This window comes from Pagrus pagrus, assembly GCF_965226575.1.
Source record: "Pagrus pagrus genome assembly, chromosome: 20".
NCBI classification, from domain to species: Eukaryota; Metazoa; Chordata; class Actinopteri; order Spariformes; family Sparidae; genus Pagrus; species Pagrus pagrus.
Genome location: NC_140207.1, coordinates 9,675,742 through 9,701,660, shown reverse-complemented (window position 1 = coordinate 9,701,660; position 25,919 = coordinate 9,675,742). Strand labels below are relative to the sequence as shown.

The window sequence follows — 25,919 nt, the reverse complement described above, 5'->3', positions numbered from 1 at the left end:
TGTAATCAAATCTGTTTCTCTTGAGGGACAGGCGCTGCAATAACACCGGATGATGAATTTTTATTGTGAATTCCATTTCTTCTAGCCATGATTGCAATTTTCCAGCTGCGCCACAGCGGCTAAATAAATTAAAGGCGAGCCTGGAGGTAACGCCGTTCTCCGCCCTCGCTGCCATTGTTGTTATGAATCATTAGTGGATCAGCTAGACATTCAGAGGTTCGTTGGCTAGCTGCGCCAGCATGCTTGAACTGACTCCAATTTTCCTACTATCTTCTCACACGTAAAGCAGAAATGTGCCGCACTAAGCTGAGATTAAAGGAGAATATTTATAACCCAAGGGCACCCGTACCTAAATAATTCATTGCTTCATTCTGTTTTTCTCCCTCTCCTCCCTTCTCACAACCCCCTCCTGTCCTCACAGTGGCTTCTCTGACAGTCTGATTCAAGATATCATCTACAAATATCTGGTTTTACCCAATCGTATCACCATCCCACTGGTCGGGGATGTTGAACTGGCCAAGCTGCGCTTCCCCATGCCAAAGGTAATAATACAGGGTTAAGATGCTCCTAAAGATGAGGCGGTGGATCATGCCTCCTCTAACTGCACGGGTTAGTACATACGCAGACTGATTCATGAGGGAATTCATGCTTAGAAGCCGAAAGTCCTCGATAGTGAAACTCTCACGGGGTTGTTACGTGTTTTGTACAACCCCGTAAAAGAAATGAGATGTCTGGGTTTTGTAGGGAGCTCACAGCATTAACACAAAATGAAACAAAAGCAGCAAAAGTCATGTCAAGGCTTTGACGCTAGTCCCTGTATCCATGGCAACAAGACAAATACTTCAGTGTATTAGTGCAAGCAGCGCCCCTCCTGATGAGGTACTATTTTGTGATGTTTAAGATATTTGAGGCTGTGATTACTGAACACATTTGCAGTCTTTTCTAGTGAATATGACTTTACATCGGCTGATCAAATCACCAGTGGATGGAAAGTTTCTCAATAACAATTTAAGTTAATCGTTTAAGTCAGTTATCAAGCAACAATGTCAGATTTTCAAACATGAGAGTTGCTGCTTTCCTCTGTTTTATATCGCTTCAGAAATGATTAAAGTTGCATGACCTTTGAGTCTGTTGAGACTGTTGTTTGCACAAAACAAACAATTTAAAGATGTCGCCTTGTGATAGGCAGCTTTTTACACCACTTACTATAACTACTCTTGGCATTGGACTTAACAACTAACATGGACAAAACCTTCAATTGCATAGTTGAGCAATGTAATGGAAATAATTGCAGCCTTAATGGAATGGACTGCATGTATAAACAACCACATCTAGTGAAAGTTTAGGGGAAGAAAAGGTGAAAGACTGCTGAATTTCAAGAATGCGTGCAAACAGATATCGACGTAACACTCAGGTTGTCTGTTTCATTTTAGCTCTGTAGTTCTTGTAAACATTCTCAATCACTCAGTCAGGCTTTATCTATATACCACCTTTCCAACAAATCAAATGCAATTAAAATTGCTTTGTAAGCGATAGAGGAAGAATATTAGAAAAACAAAAAAGGATTTAGAGACTAATGCACACCAAGAAAAGTTGCAGTTATCTGCAAAAGACAGCAATAAAAGATGAGTACTTAAAATAGCAATAAAAAACCCAATAAAATATAACTGTGAAATGCTGCACAGAAAAATGGATTTTAATGAAAAGATAAAAAGGAATTAAATAAATAATAATGACCAAAAGTAAAATGTTGATAAAACAAAAATAATTATGATAACAAAACAAAATAAGTATATATACTCAAAACAAAGAATTGTAAAACACTATATAAAAGTCAGACTGAATAGATGGTTTTTAAGTCTACGATCGATATTTCCAGCTCCTCTCAGATCCTCTGGGGCTGTTCCAACGGTTTAGAGAAGACACAGCAGATCTAGAGCTGAGGGCGTCACTGCCTCACCTCAGTAATAAGCCACAGTTTTTATTCGCATTGCCTCATGATACCCAGCAGGTGATGTCACATCTTATCAATCTGACTCCCTGTGGCCTCGAAGTGTCAGATACTGCTACTTCAGAGTCGCTCCCCTTGACGCTCTGCTCTGCATGTCTCCACAGGGAATCCTGAGGATTCACTTCTTGGAGGCCCAGGACCTGGAGGGGAAGGATAAATTTCTCGGAGGGCTGATCAAGGGCAAGTCTGACCCGTACGGCGTCCTGCAGATCGGCAACCAGCTGTTCCAGAGCAAGACGGTGAAGGAGAGCCTCCATCCCAAATGGAATGAAGTCTACGAGGTAACAAGGACGTCTCTTGGAGGAAAGGGTGCTAATTTAAGGAAACAAGTGTATTCTTCCAACCTGCATGAGGTAATCTGTTTATTGATTGAACCTGCCTCCTCGAACAAGCAGTTCAAGATCGATACGTTCTTTTCTCCATCAGGCATTGGTGTACGAGCACTCGGGCCAGCACCTCGAAATTGAGCTGTTTGACGAGGATCCAGACAAAGATGATTTCCTTGGAAGGCGAGTTTCTTTTATTTCCTGCCGGCTCAAATCCGATCACAGGGTCTCTTTGCACCTCAGCTATGTGACAAGCTAAGGGTTTGGTGTGGCATTATGTCCTAAACACAGTGTTGACACCTGAGGGGACGCTGTGATGAAAGTATCTTTGCTCATAGACATCAGTTAAAGTCAAGAAGGAGAGCTGTTATCCCACAGTTCCAAGCCCAAGGGCAGATCCAATTGATTTTGCCCCGAGGCTGTTACACTACACCCAGCGCTGACAACACAAAGAGACGAATCGATAGCTGGACCCCCTCTGCTCAGATTAATGGGTGTGATTTCTCTGCTTACTGTTCGCCGTCCCAATTTGAGCTATCATTTGTCATTACCCACAGCCTGATGATCGACATGACCGAGCTGCACAAAGAACAGAAAGTTGACGAGGTAAAAACATTTTTATGGTCTATTAACAGCGCTAACGTAATTAGGATTTGTTAAGAGTTTATTATGCGTGTTAAAGGAATAGTTTGACACTTAAGGAAAAGGATCACTTGCTTTCTTGCTGAGAGTTGAATTAGCGGTAGACACTACTCTCATGTCTGTTAACTGGAGCTGACGCAGCAGCCGGTTAGCTTAGCCTGGCATAAAAACTGGAAACGGGGGATATAGCCGAACGATGCAACCTCACAGTGACGACAAGGCTCAAGAAAGCTGATGTAGCACCACTGAAAATTTCTTTCCCTCTGTTTCTGTGCTTAGCTTAGAAGCTAACCGACTGTTGGCTACATCTTAAATTACGATCTTCTTATCAAATGCTCAACTAAAAAAGCTAATTGCCAAAGATTGTCTAACTATTCCTGTAAGAAAATCTCTTAGTTACTGTTTTAGCACAGCTCGTACAAGTTTTAAGATCATTTTCAGCCAGGTGTTCAACACACTGGTCCCTTCGCAGGCTAAATGATTAACTTTTGTAACACTCTCACAGTGGTTTGACTTGGAAGAAGCTCCTACTGGGAAACTCCACTTAAAACTGGAGTGGCTATCTCTGCTCTCCACTCCTCAGAAGTTGGACCAGGTACAACGCTGAAAAAACACTGAACAGAGCAAATACTGTCTGGCACTGTTTCTACATTTGCTGCTGATAATGGAGCTTTGATACACACCACTTTCTTTCTCTGCGGCGGCTGCATTTTCTCAGGTGCTGCGAAGTGTGCGTGCAGACAGAAGCCTGGCCAATGACGGGCTATCATCGGCACTGCTTGTGATCTATCTGGATTCAGCAAAGAACCTGCCAGTAAGACACTGCCATGTTTGTTTTGATACCGGCAATGCTGTTGTTCTGATGCTATAGCTTGGTGTTGCATTAGTCTTATGCAGGCTCATTGTTCTCCACCTAAAACACACACACACACCGCATTTAGCAACACTCTGAACCAGTTTAGTAAGAAATACCAGTGCAGCACTTGTTTAAATAAGGATTGGTCAGTGTGTAGCAATGCTCCACTTGCCTGTTGCTCTTATGTTTGAGGCTTTGTGAGATTTGAGCGGCCTCCATGTGAACCTAACAACCAAGGCAGGTCATTCCTCCTCATTATCTTAGCTACTCCAAACCAAACCATGAAAACAACAACTGTGTTTTATAGATGTAGCTCACAGCTCCAAACAGATCAATGTGTTTTAAGGAGGTGATTAAAGTCAGAGACTTTGTCTTATATCAAGATTTTTAATAGCTGTTGTCAGACTGGAACCTCCTAAATGTATACTTCTCTGGAGCCTTGTACATTTTGTTAAAGGGACAGTTCACCCCAAAGACAAAAATACACATTTTTCCTCTCACCTGTAGTGTTATCTAGATTTTTTTAATGTGAGCTGCCAAGTTGTGGAGATAACGTTATTCCACAGACCTTGTTGTGAGAAGTTTCATGTAGGGACTATTTTCTTTCTACTGAACTACACTGACCAACTGAATCACTACACAGAAAGTAACGTGCATCTTCTCGTGGACGAGATGCTCTCTGTCACACCGCCGCAAGTCGTTAACATTAATGACGTCCTCCTCAGTTGAGCTGTAATGTTAGTGTCATTAGTTAGCTCAGTTAGCCTCTCGTTCATGAGTAGATGCACTCCTGCACTATCTTCTTCTTCTGGATTATCTTTAGTAACCGAATCATGATTTCTGGAAAGAGTTGAGCGCCATCTAGTTACTTTATCTTCCAGAGACGACAGCTGATATCTCCAAAATTTGGCAGCTAACACCGAAACATTCTAGATCGAGATAAAATATGTATATTATTATTGTATATAATAATATTGTATATTGTATATTTTTTTTTTTTGGGTGACCCGTCCCTTTAAAGTAATCTAACAAGATTTCATTTATGTGGTCAAACCTACCTGTAATCTGTGACTAACTCAAATCCTTCAGTTTAAGTTAAAACATCCAAATGTGTTTTTCTACGTATCAGTTACAAAATGACACCTTTAAGCCATGTCCGTCCTCATAACTCCACCTTTTTCTCCTCACTTTCTCTCCTCTCCACCCAAGAGCGTCTTCACAGGCAGCTTAGGCTGCGGAAACTTAAGCGAGAGGAGAGCGTCTGGTCTAGTGTTTTGCGAGAGCGATACCTCAGAGTATAGAACGATATGTGTGAGTCCCGCAGTGCTTTTGCATCCTGACAGCGTTAGCGTTAGCCGTGTGCGATGGTGTGGGTTGAAGAGGAGTTCCTAAAACCTGTGTCTCAAAGCATGTGTTAGCTGCACGGTTTTATTGAGAAGTCTGATGAAAATTAGTTGCCCGAGAGCCCAATAACCATTAACATGAGGCAGACACTTCAAAACACAGGACTCATCTATGCTCGCTTGTTAGTCAGATGCATATTCTGCTAAATCTAACCCTTACTTCAAGGCTGAAATGTCAAGTATCTACAGTACAAAGAACTCAAACTGTATTAGTGAGCCAATTAACTGCATAGTACAGATACAGAAAGCCTGTAGCTTGTTAGTCACACACTAGCTCCTCCGAATCTTCCCAGAAGCAAATAGCCTCATTATTCTGACCTGCGTTTTCATTCTCAGCTCCCTGCAGAGCCGACACTATCAGCTCTCCTGCTGCTTATCATGTATTACCCATATCATTCATGTGCCAGTACATATTTCAGCATACTTCTGCCCGGTCACTCCCGTCCTACTAACTGTGGGTGTGATTTTCTCCCCCCAAATCTCCTTGTGGCTTAAAGAGCAACCTGTCAGATTTCACCTATGACGGGTTGAAGCAAGTCTCAGTCTTTAAGGCCCTGAAGGTAACGTGGGAAAAATGGACTGCATGTACAGATCACACCCTGCGTCTCGTCTGCGCCCTCCAGTGCACCATCCAGCGTCATGTGATTGTGATGATTATCAGACGAGCAGAGTGAAGTGTCGTGATGTGCATGAAGGTGGATGATTGCGTTGTCTGCTGTACACTCCTTTTTCTTGTTGTTTGTAATGACGTGTGATTCTCTATCTTTTCTGTCTAATGTGATCCTGCATGCGAAAGTCTAACATTGCACTCATCAAACGATGTCTTCAGTGATTGAACCACTTTTGCTGCTTTCATACTAAAGGAGAAATTATAATTCTCCTGCCTATCCGACAGTCCCTACATGTGCTTGTTGACTGAAGGTTTTAAACAGCGAACCTGCAGAGCGGCTCAGCCTGTTAGCTAATCAAAAAGCTGATCATGTCCATCTCGTGTTGGAATGTATGGCGCAGGAATTCCTGATTTTCAGGCCTGCATTTCTGCATTTCTCACCCACTAAATGTGTCAGTATGATGTTAAACCTTATGTTAATACAGCTGAATATCAGGTCTGTAAACCAGCAACAATGGCAGGTGATTTACTGTATTACAACATAGCTCTAAGTGTAGTTTTCGGTCACACAAAACACTACTGCTTTGTTTCAGTTAGCAGAAGTAGTTTCTTGCCGTTGTAGTTTTCCAGGAAGTTTTAAGCCTCTCATGCAGAGGCACTCCCTCCGTCCACGGTAAAACTCACTGCAGCATTGTGTGTCAGTTTCTGTTTGGCATGTCAGGGAAACGAGTACAAATTCTCCAGGTTTGCTCCCAATAGTTCACTCTCTGTTAGCCTCACTGCAGGGTAGCCGCCACCTAGCTGGGCCAAAGTTAGTGGGAGGACAGGCTGAGCCTCTGTATCTCTTTTCTTCGTCAAATGATATCTTTATTGTGTCTATACAGGTTGTTGTGTCAAGTTGTTCTCATGTCTAAAAGGCTACTTTTACTTCTTTTCATATAAGGGGTGGGTGAATTTAAATTGAAAACTAATGGTGATCAGTACATCACCATAACACGTTACATCATAACATCCAGTCCTCATGTTTCGGTATCACTTGGCGTCAAAATACAGTTTTAGAGAACTTTTGTGCAAGCACAATGAGGTTGAGATATCAGATGAGGACAAACTGCACAAAGAAAAGCTTTCACAGGTGATAAAGGAGGGAAGATAATGCAATGGGTGTTGTTTATCCTCAGTAGACAGAAGTTGCAGTTGTAGAATAACAATATATAGAAACAGACTGATAATTTTAGTCAAATTAAGTACAAACATAGAATAGATATAATGTGAAATGTTATAAATGTCTAAGTTTTATGTTTTCAGTGCCGTCTCAGTTCACGTTTTAGCATATCAAAGAGTGAGATTGTGTTAATCAGCCTGCTCTTACAATGCGGCGCTTAATTCTAAAGCTGGTGAGAAAAAGATATCAAGTTTAAGCCACCCTCCTCAAGAGAAAGCACGGGTTAACGCGTGAGTTAAGACTCTCCCCCTGCCTTGTAGATACGTAGGCTATTATTATTCTGTAAGGAGTCCTGAATAATACTTAGCTGTCAAAACCCAGCATGCTAAATTTAGAAAGCAGAGGAGACAAAGCTCGGCAGTCTCCTTGGTAGCCTCTGTGCCTGCAGCCCTGCTTGTCAAACCGTATGGTAATGTTCCTTCCCCCTTTGAACTGCGGAGTCTTTCACCATTGTGTGCCTGAAACAGAGTCTTAAGAAGCTGGTGTTTGAGTTTGGGTGTAATTATGTCGTCGGTTACTGACATTACTGCATTGTGTGTCACAGTGAGGAGACTGTGCTAACAACCTCTCTCTCTCATTTTCTAACAGTCCGCAAAGAAGAGCAGCAGTGAACCCAGTCCATACGTCCAAATGACTGTTGGACACAAAACACTTGAGAGTAAGGTGAGTCGTGTCCACTAGTATTATTAGATTGTCAGATTTCATTCAGTATGAAAGGTGTTTTTTTGCACAATCATCCAATTTCAGATCGGCATCTGGACAGCCAAAGATTGAATACAGCGGTTATGTTTTTACCAGAATATATATCCCACATTCTTCTGCACAAAGACATATTTCAGTCTAACAACCAGCACATTTTATTCTTTAACTGCCTGTCCCTGAATTTTTTTACGACAGAATATTTCATTCAGACCGCGGAGTTAAAAGAGAGATGTATTGACAATTGTTGAAATGGTATTACAACCTCCGACACATCATTAAGTGTCGGCTGGAGAGCTGCCTCGCTGACATTAAGTGTGTTTGACAAGCTGTTTCTCAAAGAGTTCAAAAGGGAAATTATTCAGGAGGAGGAACCGAGTTATTATTGATGCTGAGGGTTCACTGCGAGCATCTAACGGGTTTAAGCGGTTTGTTTTATTCAATCCCTTTTACGGCAGAGTTAAAGTGAAATAGTAATGTTGTTCGAGCAAATTCAACATGTTTCATTCTCGCAGTTGGAAACAAAACATTTGGGGATAGATGCTGAATTCATCTTAAACTGAGCCAGAATCCAAGAGTGCTGCAGATTGTCTCATTAGTTTGCTCAAAACTGTAATCTTAACCTCCGCCCACCGTTCGCTGCCCACGTAACAGAATTTTAATGCTGCATTATAGACAACCTGGTACTTGAAAATCTCTGACGTGCGAGAAAAGGCACAATGAAACGCCACTCAAAGTCCTACTTGTAAACTCGGTGCAATTACAGACTTCACGAAGAGGCAGTTGTCTGATGTCACACAACAATGGCAGCACCTACGGCACCCATAGGATGTATTTGTAGACAACAGTATTCCTGTTAGACTAGACTAACGAATACTTAAATTTGTTTCCGAGTAAAGAAGTGCTGTAAAATAAAATGTATAATGGCGTCTGTTACCTCATGAGTTGTTTTTCTTCCTCCGCATGAGTTCTGTGATTAGATGCTTGTTGCTGACTTGCACCTTGGGAGTCGTAGTTTAAGTCTTACTCCACCAATTTAGTACGTGTTGACAGGTCCTGGGGAGTACTGCTGCATATGTGAAAGAGTAGTTTAAGGCCTTTTGTTCCAGAGGAAGCTGCATGCAATCTGATAAATTGCCTCCAGTGATGTCGCACAGAGTTGCATTGTGGGCAATGTAGGCCCCAGCTGTTGAAAAGTCCACTTATCAGTCCACTGATCGATCAAAAACATTCAAGTGCTTGGCTATTAAAAACTCCTTGGTCACTTTGCCTACAGTACACTTGTATGGTCCTATAATCGGGGGATATAAGGGCTGTGACTCCTTCACTCCGTACGGTTGTGGGCATCCTTAAACTCTCTTAAAAACACCTTCACCTCACAGTCATTGTTCCATTTAAAATCCAATTTGCTTAAGTAAAGGGAAAAGCTATGAAAAGCCCATTAATGTCCTGATTCTTTATTCATGGAAAGCAAGAATGTGGAGAAACTGGCTGCCACATCAAATAATCTGCCTGAAACTCAGCAGAGATAATCAGAGGTTGTAAACATTGTGTAGGAATAAAAACCATCTATTTAAACAAAAGTATATGCTTTTTTATATAATATATACATATATATATATACAAAAATAATACTTATACTGTATACATATATATGTAGTCAAGAAAATATGAGGATATACGCTGACCTTTGGTTAATAGTTTGCCTACGGTATGTTAGTAGTGATAGGATTCTGTAATCAAGTTCAATACTTTCTAATGACCGGTGAATGAATTGTGTTTTTCATTAGCTGCTCTCAGGCGTCCTTTAATTTACAACTAACAAATGCCCACCTGTCTGCCCGTAAAGATCCGGTTCAAGACCAAAGAGCCGCTGTGGGAAGACTGTTTCTCATTCCTCGTTCACAACCCGAGGAGGCAGGAGCTCGAGGTGGAGGTAACGCTGCGCAATTCTCAGACGTGTGTATTAAAAGATGGCCGACTTGTCGTTAAAGCAGCATCCGCTTCTTCCTCAATGCGCAGGTAAAAGATGACAAGCACAAGTGCACCCTGGGTAATCTGACGGTGCCTTTGAGCAGCCTGTTGGCGGAGGAGGACATGACGCTGACTCAGTGCTTTCCTCTCAAGAACTCCGGGCCCAGCTCCACCATCAAGCTGAAGATGGCCCTGAGGGTAAGAAATGGACCTGTGTGCTGTAGCGCTCTGACATTATTCATTTCAGGGAACCAGAACTGATGGTCAAGATCTGCTGGTTCAATCAGAGCGGGTGAGAAGGCTGTGGAACAACAGCACAGTACATCTAAACTAATGTAGCAAAACAAGCGTTGCAGTGTCAACAATAAAATGAAAAGTGTTTATTGAATTCATAATAGCCTTAATATTTTATGCACTCAGCTCAATTATAATTTGACTGTTAGCTCGGCCGTGCTTCCCTTAGGAACTGTAACTACATCTAGCTTTCTATCTGTCGAGGTTTCCTCACAAGGCTCATACGCAGCATCATGGCGGCACATGAAGTACTCAAGACACTGGAAACAGTGAATCCTTGATGTCAGATCGATTTAGAAAGAAGCAAAATGTTAATTTTTGGGCCATAACTGTCAATTTGCAAAATATATTCAACAAAAAATAATACATTAGGATAAGACTTTATTGATTTCGACATTTTATTTATATTTCTCTTAGATTTCAGGGACGAAATAGAGATGAATAGCAACATTTCTTTTCCTGATACAGCGCCATGCTTACAATCCATATCCACACAACACAATGCGGACATTTTCTTGTTGGTACTGGCACCAGTTTAACCCCTGAGCTCAAACAAAGGTGCTTTGCCACAACTTGATACTAATCAAATATTGACAGAGCAGTTTAAACCACACTGGCCCTCTGGAAACGGCAACAAAGCACATTCTCTTTTACTGATTCATCAAACTGATCAAATAAAAGTATGATTGCAGCAGTGACAGCCATTGACCTTTCTATATTGAATCACAGCCAGCTTATCAAGATTCATAACGGAGATTCAGAAAGGGAAATGGCTTCACAGGCTTATTGACCGCTTTTTAGAACCACTGCATAAAGATAGATAGCACCATAAAGACAGATTTCGCCAATGTGCTGACCAAACACTTGAAAATACCTGAAATTTAAAGGGAGGATCAGCAGTTTTAAGACCAATTTACAGTAAAAGATTAGTCTCTCTGATCATGCAGTGCTCTGTAACAAATCAGAGGATTGTAACCACCAACCTCGCCAAATCCCATTTAAAAAAACGTTATTGTTTAAGTTTAAGAAGGCTTTTTACTACAGTTACAGTTTTTTGACAGGACAAACTTATTCCAGTCAATAGCTATAGTTCTTATCCATCATTCCCAGTAACATCATCCTGTCTTTCCATAGATCCTGTCCCTGGAGAAACAGGTATCCTCAGACCAGCCCTCCTCTGTCCAGGTCAAGAAGTCCAGTGTGCCACAGCCAGCCCCAGCCCCCTTCCAGAGGCGATCTGTCTCAGATTCCCCCTTACCTCCGCCCACGCCTCCGCCACCTATAAACGCTTCCACCTTCACCCTCCAGCAAAGGGACGGCGAGCCGTACTCGGCCAGCCCTCTCCGCAGTGTCTCCAACCTGAGCACCTGCATGTCCAGCTCCCAGAAACACCTGCCTCACAAGGAGTCCACGCCCAGCCTGGCCTCGGATATCTCGCTGCCCTTCGCCACCCTGGAGCTTCAGCAGAGGCTTCGTCAGCTGCAGAAGTAATCACACTTATGATACAGTATTTTTATAGCGGTTTACCTCCTGTTGTTCCTGACTCTCTTGATTTATTTACCCCCATTCCTCGATTTATTTTCTGGCTTTGACTTCCTTCTTCTCCTTGTTTCGGGGTCTAAGTTCTGTAGTTGCCCCTGATGGAATGTCATCATGATTTTTAAAAATCTGCATCTTAATAGATATTTTATCTGACTACCTGTCAAGCTCACCACCTGTCCCTCCCCGAATCATCAATCTGTACAAATTAAGCTGCAGGCTCTGGAAGTGTCACTGACTTACTCTCGTGTGTTTTATAGTGGCTCGGCCCCGAGCCAGTTCCCCCTGGGCGAGGTCCAGCTGACGGTTCGGCACAGCTCTCAGAGGAACAAACTCATTGTGGTGGTGCACGCCTGCCGGTGAGCTCCACAGCTGACATCATTCGCTGCATTTTAATTTGCTGTTTGGAAGATAGACTTGTTTTTCATTTGTCCTTGTTTTCCTGGCACAAGTCTCAGCCGATTGTTATAATTCATGCGTAGTGATTCTTAAGTATCCAGATCCTCTTGAATGAATAGGCACCATTAACCTAAACAACATGTGCCTGGCAACATGTGAGTGAAACAATTTCGTCCTTTGTGTCCTCAGAAACTTGATAGCCTTCACCAAAGACGGTTCAGATCCCTTCATCCGCCTCTACTTGCTGCCTGACAAGAGCCGGACAGGGAGGAGGAAGACGGGCACGATAAAGAGGACCCTTAACCCCGTTTACGATCAAACGTACGTGTTTCTTTCCTTTCTTGAAGGTTTATTGCAGTGATACCCAACTTAAGGCCTGCGACAGGGACCATTTTCACAGTGAAAGAAAATGATTCACACTGAGGACATTTTATTTGTTTATACCAATAAGTGAATGTTGAATAATGTCCCTTGGCTGCCAGTTTTGTAAGATGTGATGAATTAGAGTGTTAGTACTAGAGAGGCTGAGACAACTATTAGCTGAAGAGGAGCAAAAGTAGCAACTAAGCCTAGTCCACAAGTATACAGGTATTTTTGGAAACAGCAACAAGCAAAAATAATCCCTAGTTACGTGACCATTCTTCATAGAATCCTCCTGGGTAATGCTGTTTTATTAAAACATGTCAGCTGCCTTTCTGTCTCTTTTCCATCATATTTATCAATGTCAGTTTGTGTCTATGTAATATAAATAATGTAACATCCATTCATAGCTATTCTGAGATCATGTTTGCAAATCATGCTACTGCAAAGGCCTAACAAGGGCGTCTGTGTAATTGTTTTCCAAAAGGTCAGTTTTCAGTGACCCAAAATGCTGTTTTTGGTATATGAAAGGCCAGAACTCATAGAAAAAGCTATGTTTTAACAAATACTTGTGTGGACGGGGCCTAAAAGAGCTTAAAAATGCCTGGTTTGTACCATCTCGAGTCCCTTTTGTGAGAGGAAACATATCAGCGAGCGAGCAGACTTTGACACAACACCGGTGTGAATGCCCATCCTTCAATTTGTATTTCAAGGGGAAATAATGCCTCTTCCTGTTTTGGTTGCACAATGGCAGACACACTTTCCTTTATGCCCTAATTCGTCCTTCAATTTGCAGGAAAAATCGAGCTTGCTGGCACACTGAATAGCATCGTGAACGAGAGATTTATAAGGTATCGATCAGTACGCGGGTGGTGTCATTTTTCGTAGCCATTGCACTGTGCAATCAGTATTTACTTCGGAACGACAGGTAAAGCTAAATAGTTGTCTGCTGCCAGTTTAAGTTAACAAGTCAAACGTGAGTTATGGGACTTTTAATGTTTATTCATTTTTATCTAATAAAAGTTATTGATGTTTGTTTATGAACTGGCAACTCGCCTGTTGTAATTTTTCAAAAGTGCCCCCAGGGAAAGCAAGTTGAATATCTCCTGCTTTATTGTTTAGAGATGCTCAATGTTTATAACTACCGCATGGACGATCATCTGATGTCATAAAATCAGTATAAAATGTGTGTGTGTGTGTGCAGGTTTGAGTTCAGTGTTTCCATGGTGGAGCTCCACAGAAGAACTCTGGATGTAGCTGTGAAGAACGGAGGGAGCATCCTGTCCAAACATAAAGGGCTTTTGGGAAAGGTAAGTCCTCCAGGTTTCTGTTCCTGGCTCTTATTATGAGTGTGTCCGGCAGCAGAGTCGGTCCGAAGCACTCCTCCGAGTCCACAAACTTAATTTCTTCTATCCTTTTTGTTTAAAATTGCAGGTGCTGGTAGATTTAAGTGGGGAGGATATCTCGAAAGGATGGACACAATGGTATTTTTCTCACTTTATCTTTGCCCTGTACGGCTTTGACAGATTTATTTTGGTAATAAACAGCCTTGTCTCGTGTTTAAAGCTGTATTTTTTATCATTTTCCGCTGCAGGTATGATCTGACTGAAGATGGTTTGTCGTCTCAAGCACTAAGAAGTATTCACGACCCCCTCCTCACATAGTGAAAACGCCTCTCCGCTGTAATGTCTTGTCAATAAAAGGGCACATCATTTTGTTGTATTCATGTACATTTTCCATTTAATTTACAGCATTTATTTCAGCATGCAAGACGTTTTCAAACTTTTTCCGGTCATCATTTCATTAACGATCATGATTGGAAGATGTAACATATTGCAGTGTGTTGACACACACTAACTGCCTTGTCTCTGTCGTGTTTTTATGTAAATATCAAGTTGCTCATGTATGGTTACATGAATTTGCAGGGGTTTCCAAGGCATTTTATTTAATTATGTTAGATGATATTGAAATCTGTCTTGCGCTCTGTCCCATTTGTTAAAATGGGACGAATTCTGTTTTGTTGACTGAGAAAACTCTTACCAAAGGAACAGATGCAATCACAAAAGTAGGCTTGAGTAGCAGTCTTGACTTTGATATGTTATCGTCCTGGAGTGTTATTTGACTGTTTACCTCTTCTTGTTCTTTATGCTTGATTACAAACATGGAATGCACATTATGCAACGAATAAAACGACTGCTCTGTACATTTTAAGAGGACTTTTGTGCAATACTGGTTGTTCTGAACTGAAGACCTGGGGGCATTTTAGGGCTATGAACAAGTGCTGTGTAGTATGAACAATAAAGCGGATACTTGAATAAGGGTTTGATTGTTGTTCAAACCAGGCGTGAGTCGAGCAAAGAGAATAATATGAGCGGAGATGAAAGTTATTGCATTTCAGGAGCAGGGATGCCAGGATGTGTTAAGATGACACGGCTACTGTATGTCATGGGCTTGTACATGTTTTGCCAATGCGATCATAACTGTTTGTTGGAGCGTTTCAATACTTTTCTTGTTATCTATCCTGTGCCTTAAAAACATGCTATGTAATTTTTGCCTTCTTAATGTTATTATTTTGAATGATATGATGCCTCATGGGTTTTGAAGAATAAATGGTTTCTCTTGTGAAAATGCTCTCTGTGAATTATTCCCAACCTCAGATGCAAGTATGGTACATGTGGGGTTGCAGTGTGCGTGTGGTGCCGAAGCGCCCTGAAGCAAATCACTGAATTGCACCTTGCAGTATAATTTCCCTTGAGAATTTGGGTTGAATCGATAAGGGAGACGTCTTACAGGAATAATACAATCACGTGTGCAACTACAACACACCATTATCAGGAACTATGGCTCTGGTAAAGACGCCACAACCTGTTGGAGGCACACAACATATGTAGTGATTTGCCGCCATCTTGTGGCAGAGGAACAGAACGACAATGTGAGGCCCTGCGTCAACAGTTGACGCACGACGTCACGACGCACAGCACGTAGCTAGCTGGGGTCGACTTCATCCAAATTTGCGCGGGTTTGCTGCTGTTATGGGTGGCTGTCATCTGGCTGTGGTCGGCTGAAAAATACAAATAAACGGTAAATGTTGAAGTTATTCAGTCGTGTTTTATGCTGTAATGACTAGAAGGCATGATAGCACCAGTACCGGTGGGCAGAGTTGAAGTAACCGTCGCAAATAACACTTTTTAACGCTAACGACAGACGCGCTGCCATGTTTGTTTTGATCTCGTTACAGTAGCGTCAGTCGGCTAGGTTAGCTTGTTAAATCAGTGTAAGCGCTGACATTACTGTGTGTTTTCTCATCGCAGGTTTGCTGGGAACAGTCGTCCTGCTTGTTGTCGCTTGGAAAGCCGAAAACATGTCGAAGCGAAAGGCGTTTTTAGAAGCCGCCTGTAAGGAAAATGTGGAGGACTTCCTTCGCTTTATCCAGCTTCATGTAAGTAGCTTCTTGGTGATGTGATATCATATGTATGTGTTCACGTTAATGTATGACTTGAATCTTAAAGTGCTCTTGCGTTCAAACTTGAGAAACAATATCAATACTACCACACATCTCAGTATAACACTTTGCGATATAAGGAAACCCACAAAATAAAGTCTCCACAATGACCATTAAGTTGAATCAAAACCTCTGAAAGTTTTATGAAGGGAGGCTTTTATTGTTTAAAAATAGACCTGCATGTTCATGGGTCATTTAAAGTGCCTGAATTTATATATTTTGGGTATTTTACTGTGAGCTTCTCTTATACTAGTTCTCAAACTATCTTTGATTTGAAGGCAATTGGGCCTGAAAAGTTGTTGAAAAGTCCTTTTGATGTTGAATAAGGTGTGGGATTCCTGCTAAATGTATATATTTAAGGGAAAATGTCTAAAGACTTATATCGAAGTCTATGATTATTACATGTATGAAAAATGTGTGTTACGTTTCATTTCATTTGACTGTTTCAGTAAGTCATGTTTCTCTGGTATTTGATTGCTTCATTAATAACATTTCAAATAAATGTATTTTAAAATAAATATAGATCGATAGATAGATAGGACAGGTTTCCAGTGCCCAGTGTGAAGATTTACGGACTCAGAACTAAAGACAGGATGGAAAATCTTGCAACTTCTTGCATTTCTTTAATTAAAAACAATCAAAAAGCCTTTTCAACTCACTGATTCCAATGTTTTTGTAGCTGTCGGTATGTCTGAAGTTGTGCCTCTCTCCCTCTCATCTATATCACTGAGCAGAAGGACAAAACGGAGCCTTTTGATGTGGAGGAGGTGGTGCAGGAGATGCCAAGAGACCAGAGGCAGACTCTCTGGGGGAAACTGGCCTCACTCCTTCAGGACGTCCTGCAGGAGTTACCTCCAGAGCGCTGGGAGAAGGGCAGGGAGGAGGGCATGGAAGAGGAGTCAGCTGTAGACCCTGTGAGTTTATCAGTTGTAGCGTGTTCTGTTGGTTTTCTGCTGCTTTTAAATTTGTTGTTGAAAAAAAACGCACACTGTTGCTTGCATATGATCTGCATCTACTACTTGTATTCACTTTTCCTTCAGAAACATGTCATGGCTGTTGTGGATGGGGTGACACTCGTGGCTGCAGTGTCCTTAAATGTCCTACAAGATGGTGACACCTACACCGCCCTCCTAGAAATTGCCCACAGGCTTCATGGTCGGTGCCTCGTGAATCTTTCTCTCTACTAAACGGATGTGTCAGGTGGATAGTTGTTTTCCCTTCATGAGATAAGTCTCTTTTTTTTGTGTCTTACCCCCAGATGTTCTGGTGTTGCTGCCTGTCCCAGAGGCACCTCTGCAACATCATATCCACACGCTGTGTGAGGCCTGGTGGAAGAAGGATCTGACAGACAAAGAAAAGTTTGGTCGCACCGCTTTCCTCATCGCTCTGCAGAAAAGCTTCGTTTTGAAGAAACCAGTCAGTATACAACCTCAGTTATGTTTCAAATAGATCAATATTGGGCCTTTTTCTGTGGACTTAAAGATTTTCATCATTCATCTGGTGTTGTCAGGGTGCTGAGATCCAAAGAGTGTGGAGTCTTCACGATGTGCTGTTGAGTCTGGACTACACATCAGAAGACAACAAGCAGATTGTCGACTTGTTGCTTCAGTGCTTTCAACGTCCTATTTACATTAGAAACGATGATGTGAGTAGTGTGTGTGTTTCATTAACTGTCTCTGTTTTTGTCTTGGCTTTGTCTGTGAGCTGTCAGCTTGATGGTTCATTTTCTCGTCACAGGGAAAACGATTCCTGGTGGTTCTTTTCAGCTGGAACGTCAACTTCATCTGGGTTATCCATGGCACCATCAAAAACCAGCTGGAGTTTTATAGCAAGTAAGACACTTACTTTATTCTCTTTGTCAGTTTTGTTTGTCTCTTTGTGTTCATTCCTACTAAATTGCTCTCTCGTTCAGGACCATGACGACTCATATTATGGAGATCTACTTCAGAGCGTGGAAGAAGGCCAGCGGGGACTTCCTGGAGCAGATTGAGAGCGCGTGCATTCAGGATTTTATGCAGAACGCGATCTTCCTTCATCGTGCTTCTCCTGTCCATGCCAAAGTCCGACAGGTAGACTCATTACCATCTTTCATGATTTGCGTACTATGTTCTGTGTGTTTTATTATCTGATATCCTTGCTCTGTCATGCAGATTGTTAGCTATTTCCACTCAAGGAAGGGCTGTCACGCAGTGGACAAGATGCTCCACAATCTTTACAAGCCTATTCTTTGGAAGGCTTTAAGTGTAAGGATGCAGATTTTTTAAATGCCCATTTTTTTATATTTTATTCTTGTCTAATGTGCTTCTGTTTGATTCCCTCAGGCTACAAACTTTGAGGTGCGCGCGAACGCCACTTTGCTTTTTACTGAGGCCTTCCCAATCCACGACCCGGATCAGAGCAACCAGAAAGTAGATGAGACCATTCAGAAGCAGCTGGATGCAGCAATGGTGAGAGCCTCTGAAGCCATTCAGCTACTTTTTGAGCTTAAAAGGGAACACAATATAGTGAAAATCTAAATAATAAACCACCTGTGTGTCATCCTCAGGGCCTCCTCGATGACACTCACCCCACTGTACGCTCTAATGCCACCCTGGGAGTCTGTAAGATCCTTGCTAAGTGCTGGGAGCTCCTGCCTCCTACAATCATCACAGACTTCCTGAAGAAGCTGGTGTTTGAGCTGGCAGCTGACAGCAGCTCCCCAGATGTCCGCTGCTCCGTCTTCAAGGTAGGGGATGCTGTTTTTCTTTCTCTTTGAAAATGTAGAAGATCTTAGAGATAGATTACAGTATTACCAAGGATCTAAGCTGGGAATGATGCAATTATAACATTAATTTGGAATTTTGTGTTGGCAAATTGTAAGCATGATTGTCACTGCAGGCAGAATTAACACAACTGGTTTTATTGGCAGTAGACAGGATTTTGAATGACTTGTGGTCTGTGTCCTGTTTCTCCCCAGTGTCTGACTATTGTCTTGGACAACGCCCTCAGCCATCCACTGTTGGAAAAACTCCTGCCTTCTCTCAAATACAGCCTTCACGACAACTCGGAGAAAGTCCGCACAGCTTTCCTTGACATGCTTATCAAGGTGAAGGCAGTCCGTGCTGCCAAGGTACCATCTCCTCTTGCTTTATACATTGTCGCAAAAAATAAAATCAACAGGCTCTTCCTGTTGCTGATGTTGTCTCGTCTTATTAGCGGTTTTGAAATGTGTTTCTCTTCATTTATTTGAATTGTAGAACTATTAAACAGTATTTTGGCCTCTAGACTGGGGATTCAAATTTTTCTTTACCTTTTTCAATTGGGATGCACAGCTGGTACTGATAACCAATCATTACCTGCTTCCTCCTTATTTATTTAGGCATATAGCCTCTTCATTACATGGTTGTACGACATTACGCTGTCACATTATCACAGTCTACTTACAAGATGCAGGTTAAAGGTTGAAGGTGTAAACAGAGGCTTCTTCCACTCTCCAGTTTTGGGACGTGTGCAACATGGACCACCTGCTTGCCCGCCTGGCTATCGATTCCCATTCAGTTTCCAAGCGCATCGTCGATCTGCTCTACAAGTCCTTCTTCCCCGTCAACGAGTCGGAGCGGGAGTGGTGCTGTCGCTGCATCACCCTAATCCAGATGAACCCCATGGCTGCCAGGAAGTTCTACCAGTTTGCCCACAAACACACAGCCCCCACTAACATAAGTAAGGGATTGTAACCCTAAATGGAAGTTATTTAGTATGTGGCATTACGTGAAGCTCTTCCATTGTTTTCTTTTCTTTTCCAGTAAAGCTGATGTTGGCCATTCGCCGTGTTCTGAACAGCTGCATCCAGGCTGACTTTGACCAGACAGACATTAATGACAGCAACAAGGAGAACAGCGCAGTAAGAGAGAGTTGACAGAACAAGTTTGAGTTGTATTATTTTTATTATATTGTATTTGAATTACTGTTAATGCTGCTCCACAAACTAAACTTTGAGAAAATCAGATTGAAACTGCCGTGTCTCATTAATCTAAACCATAATAAGATAAGAGATGAGATGGAAAAGCATGATTTCAAATGGTGTGTATGAGTTTATAGAGATCTAAAGCAGAGTTCGATCTCAGCAGGCTGAACCTCTGCTGGGGAAAGACATGGCCATCGTGTCCCGTCTGCTGGAGGTCGTGGTCATCCTGTGGAGAAGTGTCCAGAAGGCCTTGAAACAAAATGAAGAGGCCCAGAAGTACACGTATGCCAAGTTTGGAAATGTCATTGCCAAGTATTTCCAGGCCTTTGAGGTACTTCAACCTACATGTTCTATTGTTTGTATTTCTCAGTTATTCTTTCATCACTGTTAAATATTTCTCAATTTGTTTTTCAGGATGATCAGTGTACAGTTCCTCTTGTACAACTGGCCTCCTTCATGCCTCCAGCTGCAGTTCCAACATTCAGGTGTCTCAATCTCATTCAGCTTTTCACCTTTTTCTGTCCTGTTTTACTGACTCTGTCCTGTCTAACCTGCATCTGTCATCCCGCTCTCCTGTCCTCAGCTGTGGCGTCCTGTCCAGACTGAGGAGATTGGAAGCAGGAGCTGTGCCCTCACAGTACAGCCAGCTGTTAGACTGCATGTGCAGCTGGGGCCAGGTTGCCGACATCCTGGAACTCGTCACTGATTGGCTCACAGAGGCTCTGCCCAGGCAAGGGGTCAGTAAACACAACACCAAAGAGCTTTGACTTGGACATGAATGTCTGAAACGAATGTAAGTTTTATGAAAAGTTTGAGATTTAATCCAAAATTTCCTTCCAACTTCAGGACAAGGCCAACGCCAATCGAAAGGTCCGTATCATAGAGACGGTGGAGGCCAAACCAGAGCTGGCACTGGTCTACCTGGAGTATCTGTTCAGCCACACTTCAACACGAGAGAAAGTCCTGGCTCTTGATGAAAGGCCACTGAAGCAGCTCCATACAGCTCTGGGAAACTGGAGGGTATGTTGGAAACCATTCATTAGTATATCATTTGTTTGTAGAAGCACGATGAAGCATAACTTATCAGTCTGTGTTTTAATGTATAAATATATTTTATATCTTTCCTTTGTGGGATCTGCAGTCAGTGCTGTACACTCACCTGAGCGCCACCACAGAAGACCCTAAAAGTCCTGATGTCGAGACGGCACTCAAAGTCTTTGTGTACCACGGCCGCCTCGGTGCTCATCTGCAACATACTGTGAGTTTGTCTTAGTGAACTTTGTGAATATTTACCCGGTGGCCACACTTTCTGGCTCCATGTTTAGTGTAGTTACTTTCTTTGTAGTCGTAGCAATGCACTACAACAGTCAGGGACTCAGTTCTGCAGAAAACCAATCAGAACTATTTCTATAATTGATTCATCTTTTCAGTTATTTTTCAAGCAAAAATAGCAAAACAGTGCAGAACATTCTCATGTTCCTGCTTCTTAATTGGCAGGATGTGCTGCCTCTGTTTGACATGTATAATAATAAATCAGAATCAGCCAAATAGATTTCTACCTCTGAGAAAGTTGCCTCGGTTTTTTGGTGCATAGCAAAAAACATAAAAAGTAGAAAAAATAGAGAATGATAAAAGGCACTGCAATTCTTGAAACATAACCAGAAAATTGACAATGAAATATGAAGAAGAAAATATGTACTGTATGTTATTTGATACTTAATACCTTTTCGATTTTAGACTTTTGGCCTGACAAAGGAAGACTGATTTCATCGACCAAATGATAAGATAATCTCCACATTAATTGATAATGGAAATAATCGTTAGCTGCTGCCCTACAATAGGTGTTGAAGAAAGGAAGAGTGCTTATAACTCTCTCTTTTATTCCAATGACTGATGTTTGTGAGCCAGTTGGCCTAAGTGGTATTTTTATTTTCCTGCATCCAAATATAAATTGTTTTCTTCTTTTCTAGTCCTCAGAGGGTCGAGAATACCTCCTCTCTTTGGAGCATGTGGCAGCGTGGGTAGCTGAGAGGGTGCTGCCCTTCCTGGCTAAACGTCCCATCGGTGATGATGATGAGGATGAAGAGAAGGAGAAGTCTCCGCCACTGGCTGCAAAGATAACTGAGGTGAGCTCTAATATTACTTGTGAATATGTTTTCAGTAGAGGACTTTAGACTGGAAAATAATTAATTGAGCCAAAACAAATGTGTGTCGGACATATTCGAAGTGTCTGTTGAGCCCTTCCAGACTATAATTAGTGAAAATAAAATGACCTGCTGAGTATGTAAGGCTGCAGGAAGCACCAGCATTCAATTTGGGCAAATGGAGAAAATGTGTGTGGTGTCCATTTAGACAGCATAAATGTGTGATTCAGGCAGACCAGGTGAGAACATTTCCATAACAGACCAACCTCTCAGTACAGGACAATTTCAAATTGTTGATACCGAACATAATGGTGCAACTGCTTTGATCTGTGAGGTCTTTTTACGATGGATGTGGATCATATGGATAGATGGATGGTTGGAGTGCATCTCTATCTCCCAAAGAATCATATTTCCCTGCTGGAAAATCTTGTTCATAAATAGGCAGCTTTGGTTTTTCTCTGACTCATCCTCACCCTAATACAACGTCTGTACCGAGGCTGTAGATGAAAACACACAGTTAGGTTGTTATCAGGAACATTAAGTTTTGTGAAGCCTTTTTTTCCTCCTGCTTCCAGGACTTTCAGTTCTGCTTGGTAAATTTAGACTCCTCATAGATTGTTCTGCTCCACTCCACACACACACACTCTCAGCATGCCTCCTCCTGCTCATACCGCACCACTGAAATGGGCTTATTGTCTTTATTCGTGCTATTTTTCTTCAGCCTGTCATCACATGGTTGCTGCGATTAGATACTGAAAACAACCATGATAATGAAATAAGTAGAAACAATGGAAATTAACTTACTTGTCTTTCTCTCAGACTTGGTGTCATCTCTGATTGTTGAGTTTTGTTTGTCTTCATGGTGACGATGATTTGTTCTGGCAGAGTTTCCTGACAGTGTGCAGAGACGTTTTGCTCGTTGGTCTGGGCGACGACACGTTCAAGGGTCAAATGCTCCACCTGTGCTCACTCACCCTCCTGTCAGGTGAGTGTTTCAAATGTCTGTTTAAGTGAATAACACAGCAAGCTTTTATTTGTCTTAAGAGTCCTGTTGCATGACGTGTCTTTACCTGAACTGACATCTTGTATTTGCAGAGGCAGGCTACCTATGCATTCCTGCAGTGCTCCCTATTTTGAAGGAGGTGGTAGATGGCTTTGTACCCGACCACAACAACCAGGCTCAGGAAAATGAGGAAGACCCAACCACTGTCATCCTGGGCGTGGTGGCCAACATCTTCCACAAGATTGTCGAGCTCTTGGTTCGCCGTCTTAGGAAGGAAGCAGAGGAGGGAAAACAGGTAGACATTTTAACTCCAAGTGTGTTGATTGATTGATTCAGGGTTTATCTTTGAATTTCTTTTTGTCAGAATGAGTCAGAATCTTTCACATTTCTGATGTGACTTATCTTTAAAAATCCACTGAACCTCACACTGTCTTCTTACTTTATATTTACACTTACCTGCTGGCAAAATGTAGATTAAGGTATCTCACTCTAATAACCATATTACTACATAAAACCTACACCTGCACAGAGCCACATACAGTGTATACTAGTATACTACATTCCTATATACTTACCTGCAATACCTGAAAAAGAAAAGGATGTTTTGTCCTTAAAATCTGTCTTAGATTTCCTTACAAATTATCTTGACAAGATCTTCAAAAGCATTAAATGTGCATATCTGATACCTGTTGACACCCTGGTTATATTTGAATATTATTAATACGCTTGTGTTCTGACCTAGCTGTGCCAGTCCGCCCTTCCCGCCCTGACAGACTTCCTCCAAGTGGCTCAGGCCTGGGACACGGCGCCTCTCAGCGGAGTCTTCTCGACTCTTTTTGCTGTCATCGTCGTGGAGCAAAGTCATTTGCTTCAGAAGGTATGAGCCGCAGCAAAGACGAGACGCAGCATTTGTCTTATAGCAATATCCCGCACGTCCTGGGTATGATAAGGGACTTGAGCGATTACATTCTTGAGCAATTCAATTAAGGGGATGATGAATGCTGCTGCTGTGCTCTCATTTTTAAAGATTACCCATCCTGAGGAGGTGATCACCCCAGAGTCGGTGGAGGACATGCCTGCTCTGCCCAGCATCCTACTGTCTGTCATCCTCAAATCTCCCTCTGTTACCAGGTAAATATGCTCTGTCCCTGTTTCTCTTATACACACTAACTTTTATGTCACCATTTATATTAAGATTATCAAAGAAGACAACCTTTTATCAACAATAAACATGTTTAATTTTAGAAATAGAGTAAACAGTAACCAGTATAGGCATCTTCTTTGATGCACATCGAGAAAGTGACTCCCTTAAAAAATCGCCTAATTTTGTAAGTTTTTGCGTTAGGAGGAACTTCACAAACTTTGTAAAACACAGTCTGTGACACATTCTTAATTATTTGGGCCTTCTTGTTTATTCGGCAAATACATTTACACACATATTTGTGTAGCAAGTTAAACATTGTCCTTTGTCCCAGCAATTGATTTGACTTTGAATGTTTCTTTCAGGGCATTTTTGACAGAGGTCAGCTCATCCGTGGACTCGGAGGCCATCAGCAGTCTGAATGAAGTGGCCGCCGTCCTGCGCGTCTTGGCGGTCATCAAACACGGTGAGTTCACACGATCCCGATATTCAGAATCAAATGTTTTCCTTGCCGGTAAAGATAAATCAGTTTGTTTTATTTCGCGCTTTGTTTTTATGTCATTAGTGGGGCAGTCTAAAGCGGCCTTGAAGAGCGCTGCCACGTCCGCCCAGCAGCAGCTTCACAAACACGCAGCCACATCTGTAGACGGCAGTGACATCCAGAGGTGAGTGGAAGGAAAAAAGATATTTATTTCAGACAAATAAATGATTTGTTTTGGGGTTTATGAAATGTAATGAAATGTAATGTAACTTTTCATCCTTTTTTTTTTTACCACAGGGTTATTTATGAATCTTCTGTGAAGACCTTGAATGAAATTCTGGATTTATAAATTGACCTCTTCTACATTTATATCTGCTTCACATTTGTATTGTATGAAGCTGAGGAGAACAGTAAAATATCTACTTTTCTGTTGGAATTAAAGACTTCCAGTCACTGGCAGTTGAAGTAATTACAAAAATGAATATTTTAACTTCACTGATGGGCTTTTAAAACATATGTTTTGGATTAAAGCGGAGTACTTGTGCATGTCTGTTACTATGTTTTTTCCAGATTGGCTCCACTTCTCTCTGTTTATTTATTTCTTGATGGCACACATTGCTCAAGTCTTCTCTCTCAGGCTCTGTGCATTGATAATGTTAAGAAATATTGATCGTGTACTCTAGACTGCAGGAGGACTGTTTCTTATATCGAATGGCATTCTCACCTCCACTTCTAATTTTTTAAAACAGTTTCATATGAAATGGATCTATATTTTTTCATGTATCTCTTGTCTGTGTTTATATATCTGTTGGTCTGTCAGCATGTAAGCTTCAGTGTGCTACTAAAAAGAATAAAACAAACGGCATCAATCAACCTTAACCTGATGTGCATTTCTTTCTCAGATGTTTTTCTTGCCTGTACAGCAGTTTGCCAAGTAATAACACTGAACAAACAAGCCATAAATCATCCTCTCTTCAGTCCTAAAGTTGAATCCACTTTAAGAATTTGCATACTGTTCTGCTTTTATCAGTATCTGCGATTGTGCACCAAAGGGACACAAAGTCAAAGGTTTTATCTGATTTGTAGCTTCAGGAAAGAAGAGCGCAGGTAACCATTAATTCACTGTCCTGGCTATGTCCTGTATATTTTAATTGTTTTTGTTACTGCTTTTATATTATTTGACAGCTGCAGATTAAGATTTTACTTAGAAAACGTGATAGATTTTCAAAATATGTTGTAAGGTCACAGATTGATCTACCTAGTAGTACATAAAGTAAACATTAACTGCTTCAAAAACACAATAATACACCAGTATGAACAACAAATTGACATGATGGAGTCAACACAAAACATTTTGCATAACAATTACT

The 25,919-nt window shown here is 41.7% G+C and overlaps 2 protein-coding genes across 6 annotated transcripts in view; both read left to right on the top strand.

The window, feature by feature from the left end:
* esyt2b (extended synaptotagmin-like protein 2b) overlaps positions 1 to 14,963 on the top strand; it is a 32,454-nt gene extending 17,491 nt beyond the window's left edge. The window contains exons 8-24 of one of the 4 annotated variants that reach the window (XM_084340465.1): positions 422 to 542; positions 2,116 to 2,292; positions 2,438 to 2,520; positions 2,895 to 2,943; positions 3,485 to 3,574; positions 3,698 to 3,793; positions 5,045 to 5,146; positions 5,736 to 5,798; positions 7,659 to 7,733; positions 9,619 to 9,705; positions 9,792 to 9,941; positions 11,172 to 11,524; positions 11,837 to 11,935; positions 12,165 to 12,296; positions 13,540 to 13,645; positions 13,770 to 13,819; positions 13,930 to 14,963. In XM_084340465.1, coding sequence (XP_084196591.1) covers positions 422 to 542; positions 2,116 to 2,292; positions 2,438 to 2,520; positions 2,895 to 2,943; positions 3,485 to 3,574; positions 3,698 to 3,793; positions 5,045 to 5,146; positions 5,736 to 5,798; positions 7,659 to 7,733; positions 9,619 to 9,705; positions 9,792 to 9,941; positions 11,172 to 11,524; positions 11,837 to 11,935; positions 12,165 to 12,296; positions 13,540 to 13,645; positions 13,770 to 13,819; positions 13,930 to 13,999 — 1,903 coding nt within the window. In that variant the 3' untranslated portion in view covers positions 14,000 to 14,963. The remainder of the gene's footprint in view (positions 1 to 421; positions 543 to 2,115; positions 2,293 to 2,437; positions 2,521 to 2,894; positions 2,944 to 3,484; positions 3,575 to 3,697; positions 3,794 to 5,044; positions 5,147 to 5,735; positions 5,799 to 7,658; positions 7,734 to 9,618; positions 9,706 to 9,791; positions 9,942 to 11,171; positions 11,525 to 11,836; positions 11,936 to 12,164; positions 12,297 to 13,539; positions 13,646 to 13,769; positions 13,820 to 13,929) is intronic. The other 3 variants (XM_084340467.1, XM_084340466.1, XM_084340468.1) reach the window with 3 other exon arrangements.
* Positions 14,964 to 15,316: 353 nt separating this feature from the next.
* ncapg2 (non-SMC condensin II complex, subunit G2) lies at positions 15,317 to 25,428 on the top strand. 2 transcript variants are annotated; one of them, XM_084340968.1, is made up of 27 exons: positions 15,317 to 15,416; positions 15,647 to 15,774; positions 16,572 to 16,751; positions 16,878 to 16,992; positions 17,096 to 17,253; positions 17,348 to 17,482; positions 17,575 to 17,669; positions 17,750 to 17,906; positions 17,988 to 18,080; positions 18,159 to 18,284; positions 18,383 to 18,562; positions 18,794 to 18,946; positions 19,314 to 19,536; positions 19,620 to 19,717; positions 19,944 to 20,111; positions 20,195 to 20,265; positions 20,364 to 20,517; positions 20,627 to 20,800; positions 20,922 to 21,038; positions 21,751 to 21,906; positions 22,810 to 22,909; positions 23,020 to 23,222; positions 23,670 to 23,804; positions 23,955 to 24,058; positions 24,434 to 24,534; positions 24,634 to 24,733; positions 24,847 to 25,428. In XM_084340968.1, the coding sequence occupies exons 2-27, from the start codon at positions 15,697 to 15,699 to the stop codon at positions 24,896 to 24,898; spliced, it is 3,426 nt and encodes a 1,141-aa protein (XP_084197094.1). In that variant the 5' UTR covers positions 15,317 to 15,416; positions 15,647 to 15,696; the 3' UTR covers positions 24,899 to 25,428. The 2 variants fall into 2 exon arrangements, with proteins under 2 accessions (XP_084197094.1, XP_084197093.1); XM_084340967.1 differs by having other exon boundaries at positions 15,318 to 15,416; positions 19,941 to 20,111.
* The last annotated feature ends 491 nt before the right edge of the window (positions 25,429 to 25,919 follow it).

Bases quoted from the DNA above. Each gene is read 5' to 3' on its own strand.
- ncapg2 (XM_084340967.1), top strand. From the start codon at position 15,697: ATGTCGAAGCGAAAGGCGTTTTTAGAAGCCGCCTGTAAGGAAAATGTG. The intron at 16,752-16,877 runs GTGAGTTTATCA...CTTTTCCTTCAG, and splicing joins AGGAGTCAGCTGTAGACCCT to AAACATGTCATGGCTGTTGT. The intron at 19,718-19,940 runs GTAAGAGAGAGT...GTTCGATCTCAG, and splicing joins GCAACAAGGAGAACAGCGCA to CAGGCTGAACCTCTGCTGGG.